The sequence below is a fragment of the Scomber scombrus genome, chromosome 15 (assembly GCF_963691925.1).
Source record: "Scomber scombrus chromosome 15, fScoSco1.1, whole genome shotgun sequence".
In the NCBI taxonomy this organism is placed as follows: Eukaryota; Metazoa; Chordata; class Actinopteri; order Scombriformes; family Scombridae; genus Scomber; species Scomber scombrus.
Window position 1 is genome coordinate 23,127,748 of NC_084984.1, and position 18,025 is coordinate 23,145,772.

Genomic DNA, 18,025 nt, shown 5'->3' on the forward strand with positions numbered 1-18,025 from the left:
GAACAGAATGACTAAATTGTGAGCTGGAAAAGCAAAAAGCAAAAAAAAACAAGCCGAAAAATGCTAAAATGATGCATTGACCTGAGTGGATTTTCAGGGTAATAACTCTCTGAGGATTCATCACTACAGCCGACCCCTTTCACATGCAAGTAGTGATTTAATATAATAAAGAAAATATTTATAATAGCCACTTCGTACAGCTGGGTCTCAATTATAGAGGTCATGTTGTTCTTGTAGTGGGCTGATCTTGGGCGTTTAACTTAAACTCATTCCTGCTTGTAGGGGAGGCAGGATACAGACTGTGGGAGATTAGATCCAGAGTGAAGTCAGTGGTGTTTTCCAAGCCAGTGTTTCACAAGTTTAATTCCTGTTGTTTTCAGTGTCCACTTTTTTAGTGCATTTTATCGTTCTCTGGGTATCGTCCAGCCAGGATAGGCGTTGAAATTCAACAATAGGGTGTTTAAACTGTTGGGAAAAGGAACAGGCGAAAACATAGAGGTGAACAATGAGAGAAGCACAGAGGATTATGCTGACAGAATATTTTCAGCATCCTGCAATACACGGAACAGGCAGATGAAGTCATTTCTTAGAACAACATCAGCTTTATCAGTTTGTGTATATGGGCAATCTGACCACTTTCCTGTTCACTGAGCATCTGGTTTATAACAGTGTTAATCAGAACCAAAAGTCAGCTATAGATGCACCAGTATGTGTGAATGTGACATGTGTGAGACAGAATTAAAATACTTCTGAAAGAGGAACTGTGTGTATTTTCCATCAGACAGAGGGGCGTCTGGTATTAAATAGCTCATATTAACAACTTGCAAATTCAGCTGGAGCCTTGCAGTATATCAAGCTCATATGGTCATGAGACCATGAGAAAAACTTCTCTCACCAAAAGAAAGAAAGAAAGAAAGAAAACACTTCTCCTTTTGGTGGAAGTATAGTGACAAATGGATTGACAACCTGCAGCCTTAATGGAAGAGATAGAAGAAAGTTTGCTGCACTTTTGTCTTTTGTCTATGATGTATACTCTCTGTACATTATTTTATATACTTTACTTATATTACTTTAGACAACAACATCTGCAAAAAAGAATTCATTATTTTAGTCATTTTTTGAGAAGTATAATGCCAAACATCTGCTGGTTGCAGCTTCTTAAATTTGAGGATTTAATGTTTTTCGATGTTATATATGACAGTAAACTGCACATCTTGTTGATCAGAAAAAAACAGACATTTGAAGACATCAGCATGGGCTATAAGTAAGGATCACAGGCATTTTTTAAGACATTTTATAGACAAAATTATTAATTGATAATGAAAATAATCATCAGTTGCAGGCCCACTCAAATGTGACAGGCGATGTAACATAGAACACTACTGTATAGCCACAAGTACAACGATATGGGAGCAAAAATGTGACTTTCCCTGGGGACTCAGATCATTTTGTGTACAGTATATGCAGGAGAAACCACAACCTTTCCAAATAAGCACACTCTTTTGTAGGATTGACGTCATTGGGAGCAGCGAGTTTGTTATCAAACCAAAGATGGAACTTGACATACATAGGAGGGCCAATTTTTCCAGTTATTTTTCCAAAATTATTAATTGATAATGAAAATAATCATCAGTTGCAGCCCCACTCAAATGTGACAGGCGATGTAACATAGAACACTACTGTATAGCCACAAGTACAACGATATGGGAGCAAAAATGTGACTTTCCCTGGGGACTCAGATCATTTTGTGTACAGTATATGCAGGAGAAACCACAACCTTTCCAAATAAGCACACTCTTTTGTAGGATTGACGTCATTGGGAGCAGCGAGTTTGTTATCAAACCAAAGATGGAACTTGACATACATAGGAGGGCCAATTTTTCCAGTACTGTGGCTGTTTGGTCAGTTTAGAGAAACAAGATCAACAGAAATGTCTTGATCTTAACATCAGCTACAAATCGGGGGCATTGCATGTCACAACTAAGTCTTAGGTCTTGCCTTTGAGGTCCTGAGTCAATCTCTAAGTCAAGACCAACATTTCCCATAGTTTAGTAGTGTTTCATTTCAATTTGGATGGTAGATAAATGTCCCTCAAACAGTCTTGCCATTTTAACTCCTCGTAGCGTTATCGATAAAGTTCATCTGCAGCACTGGAAGTAACACTTGTGAGATGACGGCAGAATGCAAATTTTGGGTAAACCAATATTTTACATATTTTTCACACGTCCCCTTTTTGCTCATATGATAGGTCATGTATCGTGCAGTTACCCATGGGAGCCATAACGCAGCTTTAACAGAACATTTACACATTTTGATCCATGAGAAAAAACCTCAATGTGTGCTTTTCCACATACACCCCCTCTTGTAATAGATCTGCATCATTGGGGAAAATGAGGTTGTTTCCAGGGAAAAAGTGACTGTATTGAAAGGAGGCCGATGTGGAGAGGGCCAACTTTGGCTGCTTGGTCAGTCAACAGATTTGCTGTGATGATAACAACAGCACTGTATAAACGTCAAAGTGGGACAAAGTCATTACTAATGCTAATGGACTGAACTTATATCACACATCACACACATCTTGGCTGTAAAGTTCTGTGTCAAAACCTACAAGTACGATCTCAAAATTAGAGGATGGCCAGAGACATTGTTATCAGTCATAAATACGACATCAGGATCTCCTTGATGACATTTCTTTGATTGCTTTTAAAATCTGACACAATCTTCTTCACTATTTTACATTATATTAAATAGTTTAAGCTGATCATACAGTATGTTTTGTATGTAAAATATTTACCTGTAATGTTGTTGAGTGGAAACCAGTTAAAGCTCATTCGCTGATGCTCTCTGTGCTCCTCCACGGACTTTAGTGTTTGTTTTTCTTTATCCAACATAGCACTATTCCTTCGCTCAAGCATGCATCTTCCTATATTACTCATTGCAGTGATTTTCATGTTTGATGTTTTTTGTAAATTGTATGTTCCACCTACCTGCCGAGGGACCACGGGCGGAAAATACCAACTTGCTAAAACCCTGGGCAATGCATCTCTCCTTGTTTTTTACACAAGGTTAATGTTTTATTGTGCATTCCAATCCATGACACAGTGAAATTAATGCAGTGGTGTAAAAACTACAATATCTGTCTGAAGTATACAATACCATCAACATACTCAAGTAGAGTACCATTAAAACTGTATTTTTGGCGGTTGAGTAGATTTAATTTGTCCCATTGCTGACAGGAATACATCATTGTTTGCTCTACAGTTGTTTCTTGAAGACATACTGTTCCACCATCTGTTCTGCATATGGTTCTGTTGAAGATGATTCATTCATTCATTGCATGACATCAATAATGAATACTTAAAATGGTCCCGAATTGTTTTACACCAGAGAAAAACAAGGAGAGCTTCAATAGAAATGTTCCTTTTAAAGGGGAGTGATTTACTTGTAGCATGTTGTGCATTTAGTTGATTTAATAATTTATGATGACTGTGGGTATTAATATTTAAACATAGATAGACAGGACCACCATTCCTCATTTAGTTTTATGATGTAGTGTCTTGAATTTTTGGATGTTCGTCTTGCTTTCTTTAAAGAGATAAAGTTGGCACGCAAAGCAGACAGATGTCAAACAGCCACAAAACCACAGTCACACAACATCATTGAAATTATTTCTCTTAGTAAAAGATGGATTCACAGGGATTCAAGTTTTATTGCAAATTTGCAGTTAATCTTTTACAAATGGATGGGCTGAGTGAGATCAGTGATCATATTTGTACTTTAGTCTCTTGTTTGTTACTTATTTGTGCTTCTTTTAACGGAGGAGCTTCTGCCTCTGCGTCCAATTGCTGAGAAACTGGAAGTTGAAGGTTGAATCTCACCGCTTCACTTCTGATTTCGCTTGCACACCTGTTTGGAAACCAGCAGTTGAACATTTTCTCACACAAGGAGCAACGGAGAAAAAGTTTCCCACTGTGCACGTAGTTAGAATAAGGTAGCATAACATGAGATAACAGATTCCCACACTCACCCACTAATCACCCTCATTTATCTTCCTCACCACAGTGACGAAACCATCACTTCAGTTACAGTAGCTTTGTCCCTTACGTCTTTATACAGAATAATATGTGGAATGGACAGAGCAGAAAAGTTAGAAACAGCAAAACAACACATGCTAAACATTTGAAATGATGTTTATGCATTTGTTAAAAAATTAAAAAAATATAAAAGTAAATATTTTTTCTTTTTTTTTAATTGTGTCATAATAAACAGCATCACAAATATCCTTCCTTTTTTAAATTACTTTGAGATTACATTAAATCACAACCAGAATCACACGTTTTTGGACAGCTGTGAGATTTTAAATAGATGTTATGTGTCTTGTATATGATTAATTGCAGCATTATACGTTCACTCACCGGCCTCTTCATTACATACACCTCTGCAGCCTAATCCAATCCAATGCAACAGTTCTGCTTTCAATTCTATATTTATGAAGTTTATACATGTTTAGTTTTTGTTGACATTATCAAGAAGGTGATAATTCTACTTTATGTTTATTATTGAGGTCATAGTGGGTGATGGTGGTGTATTATGGTGCATTAACCTTTGTGTCGTCTTCCCGGGTCAAATTGACCCCGTCTGTTTTGACTGTAACTTCTTTCCTCCCTTCCGTCCTTCCGTCTGTCCTTCCTCCTTCCTTCTTCTTTCCTCCCTCCATCCTACCTTCCTTCCTTCTTTCTTTTCTCTGTCCTTCCTCCCTTCCTTCTTTCTTTCCTCCCTTCCTTCCTCCCTCCTGTCCTTCCTTCCTTCCTCCCTCCCTCCTTTCCTTCCTTCCTTCTTCTTCCTTCCTTCCTTCCTTCTTCCTCCCTTCCTTCTTTCCTTTCCTCCCTCCCTCCTTCCTTCCTCCTTCCTTCCTCCCTTCCATCCTTCCTTCCTCCCTTCCTTCTTTCTTCCTTCCTTCCTTCTTCCTTCCTTCCTCCAACAGGAGGGTTAAATTGAATGATGTCCCTAATATTATTGTGTCCTCTCCATTAACAGACATGAGGGGGGCAAAATATTAAGAACACCAGTCAATAAAATGTGTCCAGTGACTGTACATCCTTTATTTAACCAGGTAGAAGTCTCATCTAGATTCAAATCTTTTCTTTAAGAATGACCAGGCCAAAAGAGCAGCATAAACATGGTCATGACAATAAACACAAACAATACAAACTGTCATACACTACACAATAAATGCTAATGTTTACAGTATTATGACATTATGTCGGTGGCAACTTTCCTGCCATGCATTCAAATCACAAGCAGCACAGTTAGTGGCACGTTTTTCATCACCCAGTGGTTGATCTGCCAAGTAGGGAAGGCGGTCCAAATGCAATAGACTCACTCTTTAATTTGCATTTGTTAGTGTGACATCAAACAGCAACACTGTTTAGATCCCTGGTCCAAACACAAGCGTTTAATTACCACTTAATGCCATATGGCTCCGCCAAAGAGAGTGAAACACAGATCTCAGAGACACCACTTCAAGAGAAAAAAATAAACTAATTCAGCTTTAATTTTTTCTTAACATCATATATCTTCACTACTATTTTTCCCTCCTAAAAAAAAAGTGATTGTGCTTTAAAGTCAGTCTGAATTCAGCAAAACTTGAAAATGACAGTTAACAGGAAACAGAACATTTGTCATTGAAATCTTACCCAGAACCATTAGACATTTTGCTGGTGTTACATAATCAGAGTGAAAAACATAGAGGGAGAAAAAAAGCGCGGCACAGGAAATCATCCAAACTGTTCTCTTATCTAAGCAATCTGTGACTAACTGGCAATGACCCTTAAATCTCAGAGTTTAATGAGAGAGGGGCATAATTTCTCCGACATGCCGATATAATTACTGTCCTTAAGAGGTTTTGGACAACAGAAACTGTGTATGAGAAACATACCATGTAATGAAACAGAAAAAGAAACCACAGTCCTTTAGTAAAGGGAAATATCGCCGTCTTGTGGGGAAAACCAGGAGTTCTTTCTACAAATTTCACTTTACTTTTTTAGCATCTTTTTTCACAAACAACACCAGCCTCATCATCTGTGAGTGAATCTTTTTAGAGTTAGGGGGTAAAGTATTATGTCAATGTGTGCCCTAACTAAAAAGCAGAAAAAAGTCCTCTGGGACATTAAGCTCCTGTGTGATCTCAGTGATGCTAACAGGAAACAGATGCTTGTGGCATTTTTGATGTATTGTTGCCCTTTGATGGACTTAAACTGAACGGAAGGAGATGACGCATCTTCTCTAAATGGCCTGAAATAGATATGTGATTTCTGTGTATTTTTTCGCAGTTAATGGAAGTTGCTTTAATTTATGTTTTTTGCGTATGTTCTTGAATCTGTGAAGTATTGAGATCTTTTAGTTAAGTAAAAGTAGCCATATACAAATATTAAAACAAACTAGATTACAAGTAAAAGTCTTGCATTTAAAATCTTACAGAAGTAAATATACATAAGTTTAAGTTGCAAAATTTGCAAGTATCAAAACAACTTTTGAGATTGTTTTCTTGGGCTTTTTCAACGTTTTCTGACATTTTTTGGACCAAACACCTCAATTAATCGAGAAAATTGCCAATAGATTAATTGATTATGCAAATAGTTGTTAGTTGCAGCCCTAAAAAGTTCTCATATTGCAAAGTGGCCCCATTCAGTGCTCTTTATTACTTCCAGCTGTGCAATCTAATTCAATCCAATACAGCTCTGCTATAAATTCGCCATTTATGAAGTTTGATTGTTCACACATATACAGAGTACAGTTTCTGTCAAAAGTATCACCGCCATTGAATGTTTTCATGTTTTAATGTCTAACAACATTGAATAAAAGGCTTTAATGTAGCTTTAATGGGATCAGCAGAAAACCACATTGATATTAGAGTCAAAGTGAAAGCAGATCTCTACAAAATGATATAAATTAATTACAAATATAATGTAAAATTTATATCTGAGTAGTAAGTAAACTAGTAACTATAGTTGTAAAATGAGTGTAGTTGGAGAGTAAAAATACAATATTTCCACTTGAAAGGGAATGAATAGTAGCATAAAGTAGCATAAAGTAGCATAAAGTAGCATATAATAATAATAATAATAATAATAATAATAATAATAATAATAATAATAATAATAATAACAACAACAATAATAATTATAGATATATTATGATATAATACTTCAAGCACAAGTACTTCAATGTGTTACTTAAGTACAGTACTTGAGAAAATGTAGTAATAACTTTAAACCACTGCTTGTGTGTTGAATGCTGTCCTGTAATAAATATGTTTAAGAGAGTCTTGAAAACAAAATAAAACCATGTCACATAAAACGTTTTTAAATACTGGTAAAATGATGTGAATTCTTTAAATCATAACTGACGTTCTTGTGTTGTGCATTTGGGCCAGGATTAGATGATGTTTGAACATGAAACCCCGCTGGTTTCTCCCTGCCTCTAACCACATAAACAAAATATTTTATTTATATTTTGTTTGTGACGATGGTGTATGATATCAGTTTGAACTTCTGAGTCATCTGTAGTGTTTTAGATGCATGACAGCTTAAAAGTGGTAGGACGATGCCTGCGAGGGGTAAAACATCATTTCCTGCACACAAGTAAGAAACAGGTCACATCTGTGCTCAGCTGGATGTTAGTACTCAGACAAAGCTCAAATAACAAACTATCAAGTGGAACTGGCTAATAGAAATACTTCAGTCCGTAAGTTATGACCCTCGTTTAATTTCTCACGAATGAAAAAGTGCAAGAAAAGAAAAGAAGAAAACCTGAACTGAAGTTATTATAACAGACTCATTGTGACTGGGGTCTCATATGAGAATACGTCACATATTTGCCATGCTATTATCCCAGCTGCTGCACACGTGCGTGCCACATTTTGTCAACATAAGCGTCATAAACACATTTTTCTAAAGGTATTGATGAACCAAAATATGAGATGAAATACAGTATCTTCATGGAAACACAAAAAAACATAAAGAGTGGAAATGAAGACTAAACAAAAACTGGACTCATGTTTGGACACGCTTATCATCTTCAGACAGGCATTTCCTCTGCAACCCTTCCTCACGTATTACCTCACCTCTTATCGCTCAAAGCATCAGGTTTCTGGGGGGAAAAATCCCAAAGTTTCCCTAAACATGTCCGTCTTGTGGACATTTTTCCATTAGTTCACCAGTGCTTCTTGGAGGTTTGAATATGTCAGTCAGGCACCATAAAGTTTAAAAAAGCTGAATGGAGTAGATATTATAAAACAGTGTGCAAAAGGAACGTTTAAGTCTACTTTAGGAGGAATGTGAGAGGAAAAACCTAAACAATAGTTTATGGCAAATAATAAAACAAAGAAGTGTTGTTCAGCGCTGTAATCATTGAATTTGTTAAAACAGATAATAGTGTGGTAGGTTACCAATACAAATACCATGTGGTTCACAACTACACACGCTGCATGTTCAAACAGAAACCCCTGTCAACTCACATTCCTGTCAGCAGAGGCGTCAAGTTGGTTTTGTGGGCTTTGGGGTGGTGCATTGAGCAACTGCAGAGAGAGGTGACTTTAAACAGCAATCCTAATTTAGAGCCGAGCTTAGAGAAGCGAGATGTGCTTGAGTCAAGTGCATTTCAGAGATTAGAAATTATGGGGAAACTTCTGTTTTTTCTCGTTTTTCTTCTCTGTGTCAGCGGTACACTCCAAAAGAAAGGTAAGAGATTCTTATAAAAGTTTAGTTTAAGAATGTGTTTATGTGTTAAATCATGATTTTTTCTTATGTTGCTTAGAAATGAACCCTGAGTTCAACTATTGATTTTGTTAAGTGTAGAATATAATGTAAAATATGATTTGCTCATAGACTTTGCTGACATCTATCAGTAACATAAGTGAGGAGTTGACTATATTGTATTATTATATATTATATATCAGACTGTGGTGACTGTCACAGATTCACTTTAACACAAAACAACACATTAATGAAACTGGGACAAGGTGGTTTATCATCTGTATTAGAACTAAAACAATTGGTTGATTAATAAATGAGTCAATATGTTGATAATTGATTCTTTAAAACCTTTTTTAAGCAAAAGTGCCAATCTTTCTCCTCCCCTCTTCCTGTTCCTCAATGGCGAGGATTGATTTGTGATATATGATGGTAAACTGAAGTGATTTTAATCAATCAAACAATCAAACTTTATTTGTATAACACCTGTTGTATAGATTAGTACAATTCAAAGTATTATACAGATGATGAACTGATAATAAGACTGAACACGATCAGTAATAAAATCAATAAAATAAATCTAAAATAAAATAAAATAAGAACTAAATAAAAGACAAATACAATAGTTAAGATGAAATATAACATAAAACTTGAACACAATAAAATAAATGATTAAATAAAATAAGTAATGGCCCTAAAATATTCTAATTCAAAGCCAGGCTGAAGAGGTGTCGCCTTGAATAAAGTACACTGTGAATACTAAAACATTAATGTGTAAGCTGAATTTTACTGTTGTAGCTGCTCGAGATGGAGATCATTTTCACTACTTTATGCACAGTTTGATAGTTGAGTCCAGTGATTCCCAACCTAAGGGTCGCACCCCTCCAAAGGATCACAAGATAAATCAAAGTGGCAAACCCCACGGCTTGAAGCTGTAATACCTCCAAGTGAAGGTTGCTTCACACTCTGCAAGTCTCAACTTCTCCATAGACATACAAAGTCGGTCCAGTGTTGCAATAATTCACTCAGTTTAATGTTACATGTGATTCCTGCCCTGTTAGCACAATAAAGTTCAAGTATAGCTCATTTTATCCTAATTAGTTATTAAATATTCACTTCCGTCCGAGAAACTTATCATCAAACTTATCTCGTTATAACGTGAAACTTATCACTTTAAGTTAAGTTAAGTTTCAATAAGTTTCTGTATTGAAATGACTGTAGTTGAGTATAAAGTATTTCAGTATTTCTCTTTGAAGTATTAAGCAGCATAAAACGATAATACTCATGTAAAGCACCTCTAAATTGTACTATTTAAGTACATTAATCGAGTTAATGTACTTAGTGTATGTACTGAATATCATCAATATAGGCTAATTGTTAGAATTGTTGTTAACTTTTGTGTTGTGTTGCTTTCTGTTGCAGGTAAAAGAAATTCAAATGAGAAGAATAACAGCACAGGTCCTTTACTTCCTGTGCCCAGAATATTTAACGGACACATTCAGACTCAGCTCCCTCCTGTAAATGGGACATTCGCTCCTAATTCAGCTCTACCCCCTGTAGTACTGGAGTTACGAAGCAATGGCACAGTAGGGTACCTCAACGGCACTCTGAGCACAAAGGTCATCCCCATTATTTATATGTGTGTCATCTCTGTTGGGATCCCAGCCAACGTCGCCATTCTGGGCACCTTGGCCACTAAAATTCGGAAGGTGTCCTCGGCCATCCTCTACTGCAGCCTGGCCGTCTCCGACCTCTTCCTCCTCATCTCCCTCTTCTTCAAGGCTCACTATCATTTCCATGGCAACAACTGGGTGCTGGGAGAGGCTGCCTGTCGAGTGGTCACGGCTTGTTTCTATGGCAACCTCTACTGCTCGGCCCAGACGCTGGCATGCATCAGCATCAAGCGCTACCTGGCTTTAGTGCACCCGTTCATGTACAAAGGCCTTCCCAAGAGGATGTGCACGGCTTGGGTCAGCTTGGTGGTATGGGGGGTGTTTGGTGCCGCCATTGTCCCCGAGCTCCTCGTCCAGCAGACCTATCGGGTCTTTGAGCTGGGCACCACCACCTGCCATGATGTACTGCCTCTGGATAAAAGCTCTCATAACTTCCTGCTCTACTACAACCTTGTTCTAACCATCTTTGGCCTCCTGGTGCCGCTGGTGGTCACTGTTGTGTGCTACGCTCGGATCATCTGTGAGCTCAACCACTCACACCTCGACTGGGCGATATACATCAAAGCCAGCTCATTGGTGTTTGTCATCTTCCTGGTGTGTTTCACCCCCGCTGGACTCCTGCACTTCCTCCATTACGTGCAATTGTCTGTGAACAGAGTAGGGAGTTTATACGTGTACTTCAATGTGGCAGTGTGTCTGTGCTGCCTCCATGCCTGCTTGGACCCCTTCCTCTTCCTCATCATGTCAAAGTCTGCAGGCTCCAGGGTTTACTTTAGGCCCTTTAAGGGAAAGTCTGTGAGCATATCGATCTGAGACAGATCTCTATGTAAGTGTAAGAGTGAAGTTATGTTTTATGGGTCAAAATGATGTAAACATAAGTTAAACCTGGGATTACTGAAGTGTTATTGAATCATTGTTCACTGTGTATGTATTGAATTATTGCCCATCAGTTTTACTGCATGTGAGTGTCAGCTACTTGGCGGCACTGTTGAGACTGCTGGGAGTAATGTGAAGTTGAGGAGAGACAGGAGAAGAAGAGATGGGAAAAAGAAATGTAAATATTCTCTGTGGCTGGAATCCAAAGAGAAAGCAAAGAGTTACTAATGCATTGATTGTCAATAAGCAGAGGACAGACATGTTCTCTGCAGATTGAATCAATATTTTTATATAGAAATACAGTTTTTCTTGCATGCGAGAGAAAGAATGATTTCAACATATATGTGAATGTACATAAAAGATAAAAGGAAAGTATATTTATTCTAAAATAGTTTGTGATTTTAATGTATATAGTTTTGAAACTTTCTTCAGAGGCAAATTGTCTTTGATATGAGTATTGCTGACAACTGACTTTGGACTTCCTGTAAATGAGCTATAATATATAATGATTAAAGCACAAATTGACTAAGCTATTTTGTTTTTATTTGGTGTCTCAAAGCGTTGTTTCTTTAAATCCCTCTTCCAGCAAACAAAACTCAACGCACATTTTCAACTGTATACAGAACAATTTGGAGTCTTGATTACGTTATCATCTAACTGCTCAGGAAGAGAGTCCTTCCTGCACCAGGCTCGGAGTGGGTGAGAGTCATTTCCTGCCTCGCCTGTGACAGGATGCATTATGACACATATCACACCAGATCACTAGCAAAACACACGCACACACACGTATACTGTATGTGGAACTGGAAAAGACATATAAAAAGTTCCTGAAAAGATTTAACAGTATGAAAAACAAATATAAAGTCTATTTATGGCTGATATCTGTTATATACTGTATATTAGTGTGGTACAGTTTTGATAATATTGTACTAAAATTTCAGGGGTGGATTATATGTTTATCAAAATCAATTATACTTGCTAATAGGGTACTCCACTTTACTCATCAAGAGGAGTTTCCGTAAGTCAAAAAAAAAAAAGAAGATGTATTTTATTATCATAAAGTTTGCATTACAAACCACGCAACGTTTTTGGAGCTTGAGTCACTCTATCTCGGCCTTTGATGCTTCAATTTGTAAAGCACTCAATTTCATGGAAGTGCAATTGTTAAATCACTTGGGTGCAACTTAACTAGACTCATAGTTTGCTTTTTAAGTCTGTCATCCGCTGCTGATATTAACATCAAATATTTCAGAATCAGAGGTTTATATCGTTGTGGTCTTTCTTCCTGTTCATGCTGGCTATTAAAAGATCCCCTTCTAATGTGCTTCCGCTGACCTTGTTTTATCTGAATCTAATTTAAGACTTTAGTCATCAGCCAGATCAAGTGTCTTCCAAATGTATGTCTTTTTTTATTATTATTACAGAAGTCTCTTCTGTCTCTTTGTGTTTGCCTGGACAATGTTTCTCTGTGGAGCTGTTTACTATCCAACACATGCTTTGACTAATTTGGATGACTGATAAACTTTTAAATACATTCTCACACAGAACGATGTCTGTGGATTTTGTTCCCCGTTATTTAAAAGCACAATAGGAAAGGATCTTATAATGGACGGTATAAACAGTAGAAGTAATTACAGTGAGCAAAACAGTTTCAGTGTTCATTTCATGGGCACCTGACTTTCATTTTTAAATAGAAAAACTGTGAACCTGTCCTTTAAGCAGGCTTAAGGAGCAGCTCTAGGATGATATTCTGTCAAAAGTGGTCGTGGTTTTGACTAAAATGACTCAATTATTGGATAGATTCTTTGATTTAGAACCAAAAAACCAGCAAAGCTAATGACATTACCATCACCCAAAACCATTAAACAGGCAACGTGCACCAGGAGATACATGCATATTTTTATACCTTAATAGGGGCAATGTTTCCTGGTGAAGATATAACTCATAAAATCCAAAATATCCAAAATATTTTGACAATTATTTGTGGAAATGTTCACTTGGGTGCAAATGGGACAACTAGTAACACCAAAGTAAATACAAAAGAATAATTAACATCTAATTTTCCACTCCTGCCTGTTTAAGGGTTTTAACTAGTGTTTAGTGCTAATTAACTTTAACACACTAAACTAAGATGAAAAACATTATACCTGGTAAAGTTGTCACTGTGAGCATGTGAGCAGCCTTACTGACCTGCAAGCTGGAGAGTCTTAATCTTGTTTGTGTAGAAAAGCCAGGAATTGGCCAACTTCGTTTGTTTTGAATTGCTTCAACTAATCTCTCCCCTCATTGTTTTATGGTGTGGGAAAGACATTTAAAGTTAAGAGCAGAACACAACAAGTTAGACTGGGTTGTTTTGGGCTTGGAACCAAGAACACATTTTGGCAAACGGCAAAGTCCAACAACTCAAGATTTGACCTCGGCCAGAACTGCTGCTAAGTGTCAAATAAACTAAACAAAAAACTAAGAACCGTTACGAACTTTGACCTCAAAACAAACATGAAGACTCACTAGGGAGTGTTCATAAAGTGATTCCTAATGTAGTAATAAAATGAGTCACCATAACAGTCCTGACAGATGTTGGGTCCTTTCTTGGTGAATGTTGTGTAAATAGTGCCATCTGCTGGTGTATTGTATTTTATTTTATTGTATTTCTTTATTGGATGAACCAGTAAAGTACAGATGACAGATATATGTTCCAGTAGCTTAATATTTTCCCCTCACTTGTGGTGTCATAGAAAAGAGAAACAAAACAACAACTAACTCCAAATACCCCATCCATCCACCACAACCCCTCAAAAGGAGAAAAGAAAGAAAATGTGCCAAAAATGAATAAATGAATCCATAAACTAAATTAAATGAAACAAAATAAAACCCCAAAAAAGCTATTAAAGGGATTGTGTTTTAGTGTGATATTAAGAGCTTTATGTAATGCATTTAAAAAAAAAAACAAGACCAGAACTATAAAAAAATGAGTGCGATCAGCTGAAGATGAATCACATCTATCTCAACTGTCATCAATGCCTTATGCTTTATCAGTTTGTGTATTTGCACTGAAAAAAACTGAACAAAAGCCCAACAGCTGTTCAAATGAAACTCTTTATTCAATATGTGTAGACACCAGAGGAATCCACCTTTACATTGAATTCACTTGAGCCTTTTCTTATCAAAATAAATCATATCAAGGACAGGTAATTGTTTTGTTTTTTGTTTTTTAAACACACACTTCCACATATTGTTTGAGAGCAGGGGTTTTCAAATCTGAAAGTCAAACCATTTGGGTAATTTAGTGACTTTAAGATGATGATTCATTTAACTGGAAACCTTCCCAAAAAGCGGATTTGACCACCCCTGCTGGATACAGTCATCTCACCACTAGCATGCCCTTTCACAATGACCTACAGCAGAAGTCAACTCATTATAACGAACACCTGTCCACAACAAATCTGACAACACACGAGAATGATACATTCACCTTTTGACCCGGAATCACATGTCTGTTTCCCCCCCAAGCAGAGGAACAGCGAAGACACCAAAATGGAAAAAGCGCACACACACAACAACAGAGAGAGAGAGAGAGCGAGAGAGAGCGAGAGAGAGAAGGACTTCAGTAACAAACATGCAGGATTTTTCTTTTTTGTGGAAACAGTGATGGGTGTTTGAGTTTGTTCAGCACAAGAGTTCGGAGGAGGGGACGAAAGCAGACAGAGAGATAAAGCATCAAACAACAGGAGACCAGATTCACATCTTCAGTCGCATTTCAGTCACAAAAAAATGTAATCTTAAAAGGAAACAGCTGCATGTAGGAAGTTATGTGCTGCACAGAAACATCAAGAACATTGACAGGAAGTATCTAACAAGAAAATAACCCAGTAAAACCATTCTAGACTTAAACTTTTATGTTAATTGACTCGTATGATTGAACAAACCCAGAAAAGAACATGTTACAGGGTTTTTTTTTACTTTGCAAATTACCAATGGTAATACAGTTTAACATCAAAGCACTGACATTATAGCAGCAAGAGTTCCCTTCATTGGAGGTTTTAAAGGGTCTGTTCACACAAATCACAAAAAAACATATTTTACTTTAAGGTTATCTAGTCATGCAGATAGTTTTTTGTTGTTGCAATATCCATTTAAGAGATTTCTGCAAATGACCAAATAGAAGGGAGGTCTTTCTCAGAAACAATGAGTCTGATGCAAGAACCACTCCTTATTTACAGATTTGTTCTTAACAGTCACGTACAAGTCATGTAAGAGAATTTGAAGCATTCCTCAATTTTCTCTTCTCTCTTTTTATTAAGGATTATAATGTTTGAATCTGAATGAATTTAGAGTTGAAATGATACTGAAATCAACTAAAATAAAACATGTTTTACTGCTGCAACTGTATTTTGAACTAACTAACTAACTAACTATAGTGAACAGAACATTTGTATATTCTGTCCGTCATATTATCATCATCATCATGGCTGCCAATTTTGCACAGCAGCTTCTAGATTTCATTGGTTGTTGTAAACAGCTGCCTCTTTCTGCAGATCTCTGTCCAGTATCATCTTCTGTTGCAGCTGACAGAGTAACATCATTGACTATAGGCTGTAATATTCCCTCCTGTAATATTTCTGACTGTCACATGACTGATTTGCTTTGGAAAGACGTTTTTGAGCCTCTAACTTCACATCAAAGTGATTCCTCTTTATTTCTGTCACATTACATGGTGGCACACCCTCAAAATGTCTGCTGTCTTTGCTGATATCTGAAAGTAGGACTTGAGGCTCTGTGGTGTGAAAATGATTTGCTTTTGCTCTTTGAGAACATTGTTTGGGAATGAAACTCACCCACAAACATTGATTATGCTAATGATCAAATCTCACAAATGTTCACCACCTCATGAACTGGTGACATTCTTCAAACTGAGACACTTTGAAGTGCACAAAAACAGTCTTTTCTGACCTCCATTATATTGAATTGGTGGGGACACAGGCATCTCAGAATATGCACACATGGGTGAAACTATCTGGAGCATGGAGGTTTATTTTGACCGTCAATCATCTGATAACAGCTGGAATTTCAAGTGTTAAACAATCTACATGTCTAGACACCTCTAGAGGTAAGTAAGGAAATATGTTTTTTTGTGATTTGGCTGCACTGACCCTTTAAACATGGCTTTTAATTTCACTTCATCATGTGGTTTAAATCCTCCAAAAACCTCAGTCATGTTGTATAAAAAGACATTAAAACAAAAACAAATAGGATAATTGTATCTCATAAGGGTTTTTTCTTGACACGCACACACACACACACACACACACACACACACACACACACACACACACACACACACACACACACACACACACACACACACACACACACACACACACACACACACATACACACACACTCATATACACACATGCATACACATTGCATTATCAAGAGATGAGAGACCAAAACAAAACGCAGGACAGAGCAGCAAAGCTTCCAGCAAGGTTTGGAAGGAGAGACGGGCTCAATGGAGAGAGAGGCACGACATTTGAGAAAAGGCCTTTGAGTTTTGGAGGGAGCAGCAGCAAGGCAAGAGGAGATAAACGAGCGAGAGGACGAGACACGATGAGGAAACCGAGGTGAGACAGATAGAGGAAACAAACAAACAAAACAAAACAAAAAACAAAGAGAAACGCACATTTTTTAAATTATTTAACAGCACAGGTTTCCTCTAATATAAATTCTTCTTGACAGATTGGATTGCAACGGAGAGCAAAGCCCTTCGTGGTGAGCTCGGCGCCACAAGACAAACACAACACAGACACGAGAGAGGGAGAGAGGAAGCATTCAGACAAAAGGTTTCCAATCTCAAAAGTCTCTTGCTGTAAAAAGCAGAAAATGTAAACTTTTTTTCACTTTTAGAAATGTAGCTGCTGAAGTTGCCCGTTTTTAACTAAACTATTATATCATTATTGATTTCTTTTTCTTTTCTTTTTTTTTCATTATGGCCTTGTCATTCTTGCTAATTGCAGCAAAAAGCTTGAACGTCATCAACCATTCATGGATTATTGACCGCAGGTTTAGAAACAGAGGAGACACAATTACATAAAAAAAAAAAAAAAAAAGCTGTTGAAGCCATAAATAACGTATGTAAACAACTTAATAAATCGATATAAATACAAATGAATAAATACAATCACAAATACTCAACTCTTAAAATGAATTCAGCAGGATTCAGAAGGGAAAGGTTGTCAAAAGTTCAAGCCTTTTGCAGCCTGGACACATGCGTTTGTGGATTGCATGTGTGGATGAGCATCATGGTAGACAATGAGCTGTTGATATACAGAGTTTTATCCATCTATTTATATTCTAGCTTGTTTCTTATAAGCATCCTGTCCAGCTTGAAATCCTGCAAGACTGTGCAAGGCTTTGGAAAGCAGCCATTGCCACTGCGAAGACTTGTAACTGTTGATATTTCAGATTTATATCTCTCAGTCTGTGTACATCTACAGCTCTCTGTGAAGTTAAAAAGCATCTCATAATCTTGCTGTACCAGGTATGTACTCAGAAATAACAGCAATTACTTGTATATTTGAGGGTTTTTTTCAACTTACAGTATTTATCAAATAATCATGACTGCAATGTTTGTTGTCAGCGATATTTACTGGAACCTTGAATGCATCATTATGCAGTAAACTGAGTAAACACCTGGTAAACAACATTGTTCTATGTTGAGGT

The 18,025-nt window shown here is 37.1% G+C and overlaps 1 protein-coding gene across 1 annotated transcript; it reads left to right on the forward strand.

Annotated features, from left to right (window-relative positions):
* The first annotated feature begins 8,618 nt into the window (after positions 1–8,618).
* Positions 8,619–11,789, forward strand: LOC133995492 (proteinase-activated receptor 3). Its single transcript, XM_062434901.1, has 2 exons — positions 8,619–8,741; positions 10,176–11,789. Exons 1-2 carry the CDS (start codon positions 8,678–8,680, stop codon positions 11,237–11,239), a joined length of 1,128 nt encoding a protein of 375 aa, XP_062290885.1. The 5' UTR covers positions 8,619–8,677; the 3' UTR covers positions 11,240–11,789.
* The last annotated feature ends 6,236 nt before the right edge of the window (positions 11,790–18,025 follow it).

Bases quoted from the DNA above. Each gene is read 5' to 3' on its own strand.
- LOC133995492 (XM_062434901.1), top strand. From the start codon at position 8,678: ATGGGGAAACTTCTGTTTTTTCTCGTTTTTCTTCTCTGTGTCAGCGGT. The intron at 8,742-10,175 runs GTAAGAGATTCT...TTTCTGTTGCAG, and splicing joins CGGTACACTCCAAAAGAAAG to GTAAAAGAAATTCAAATGAG.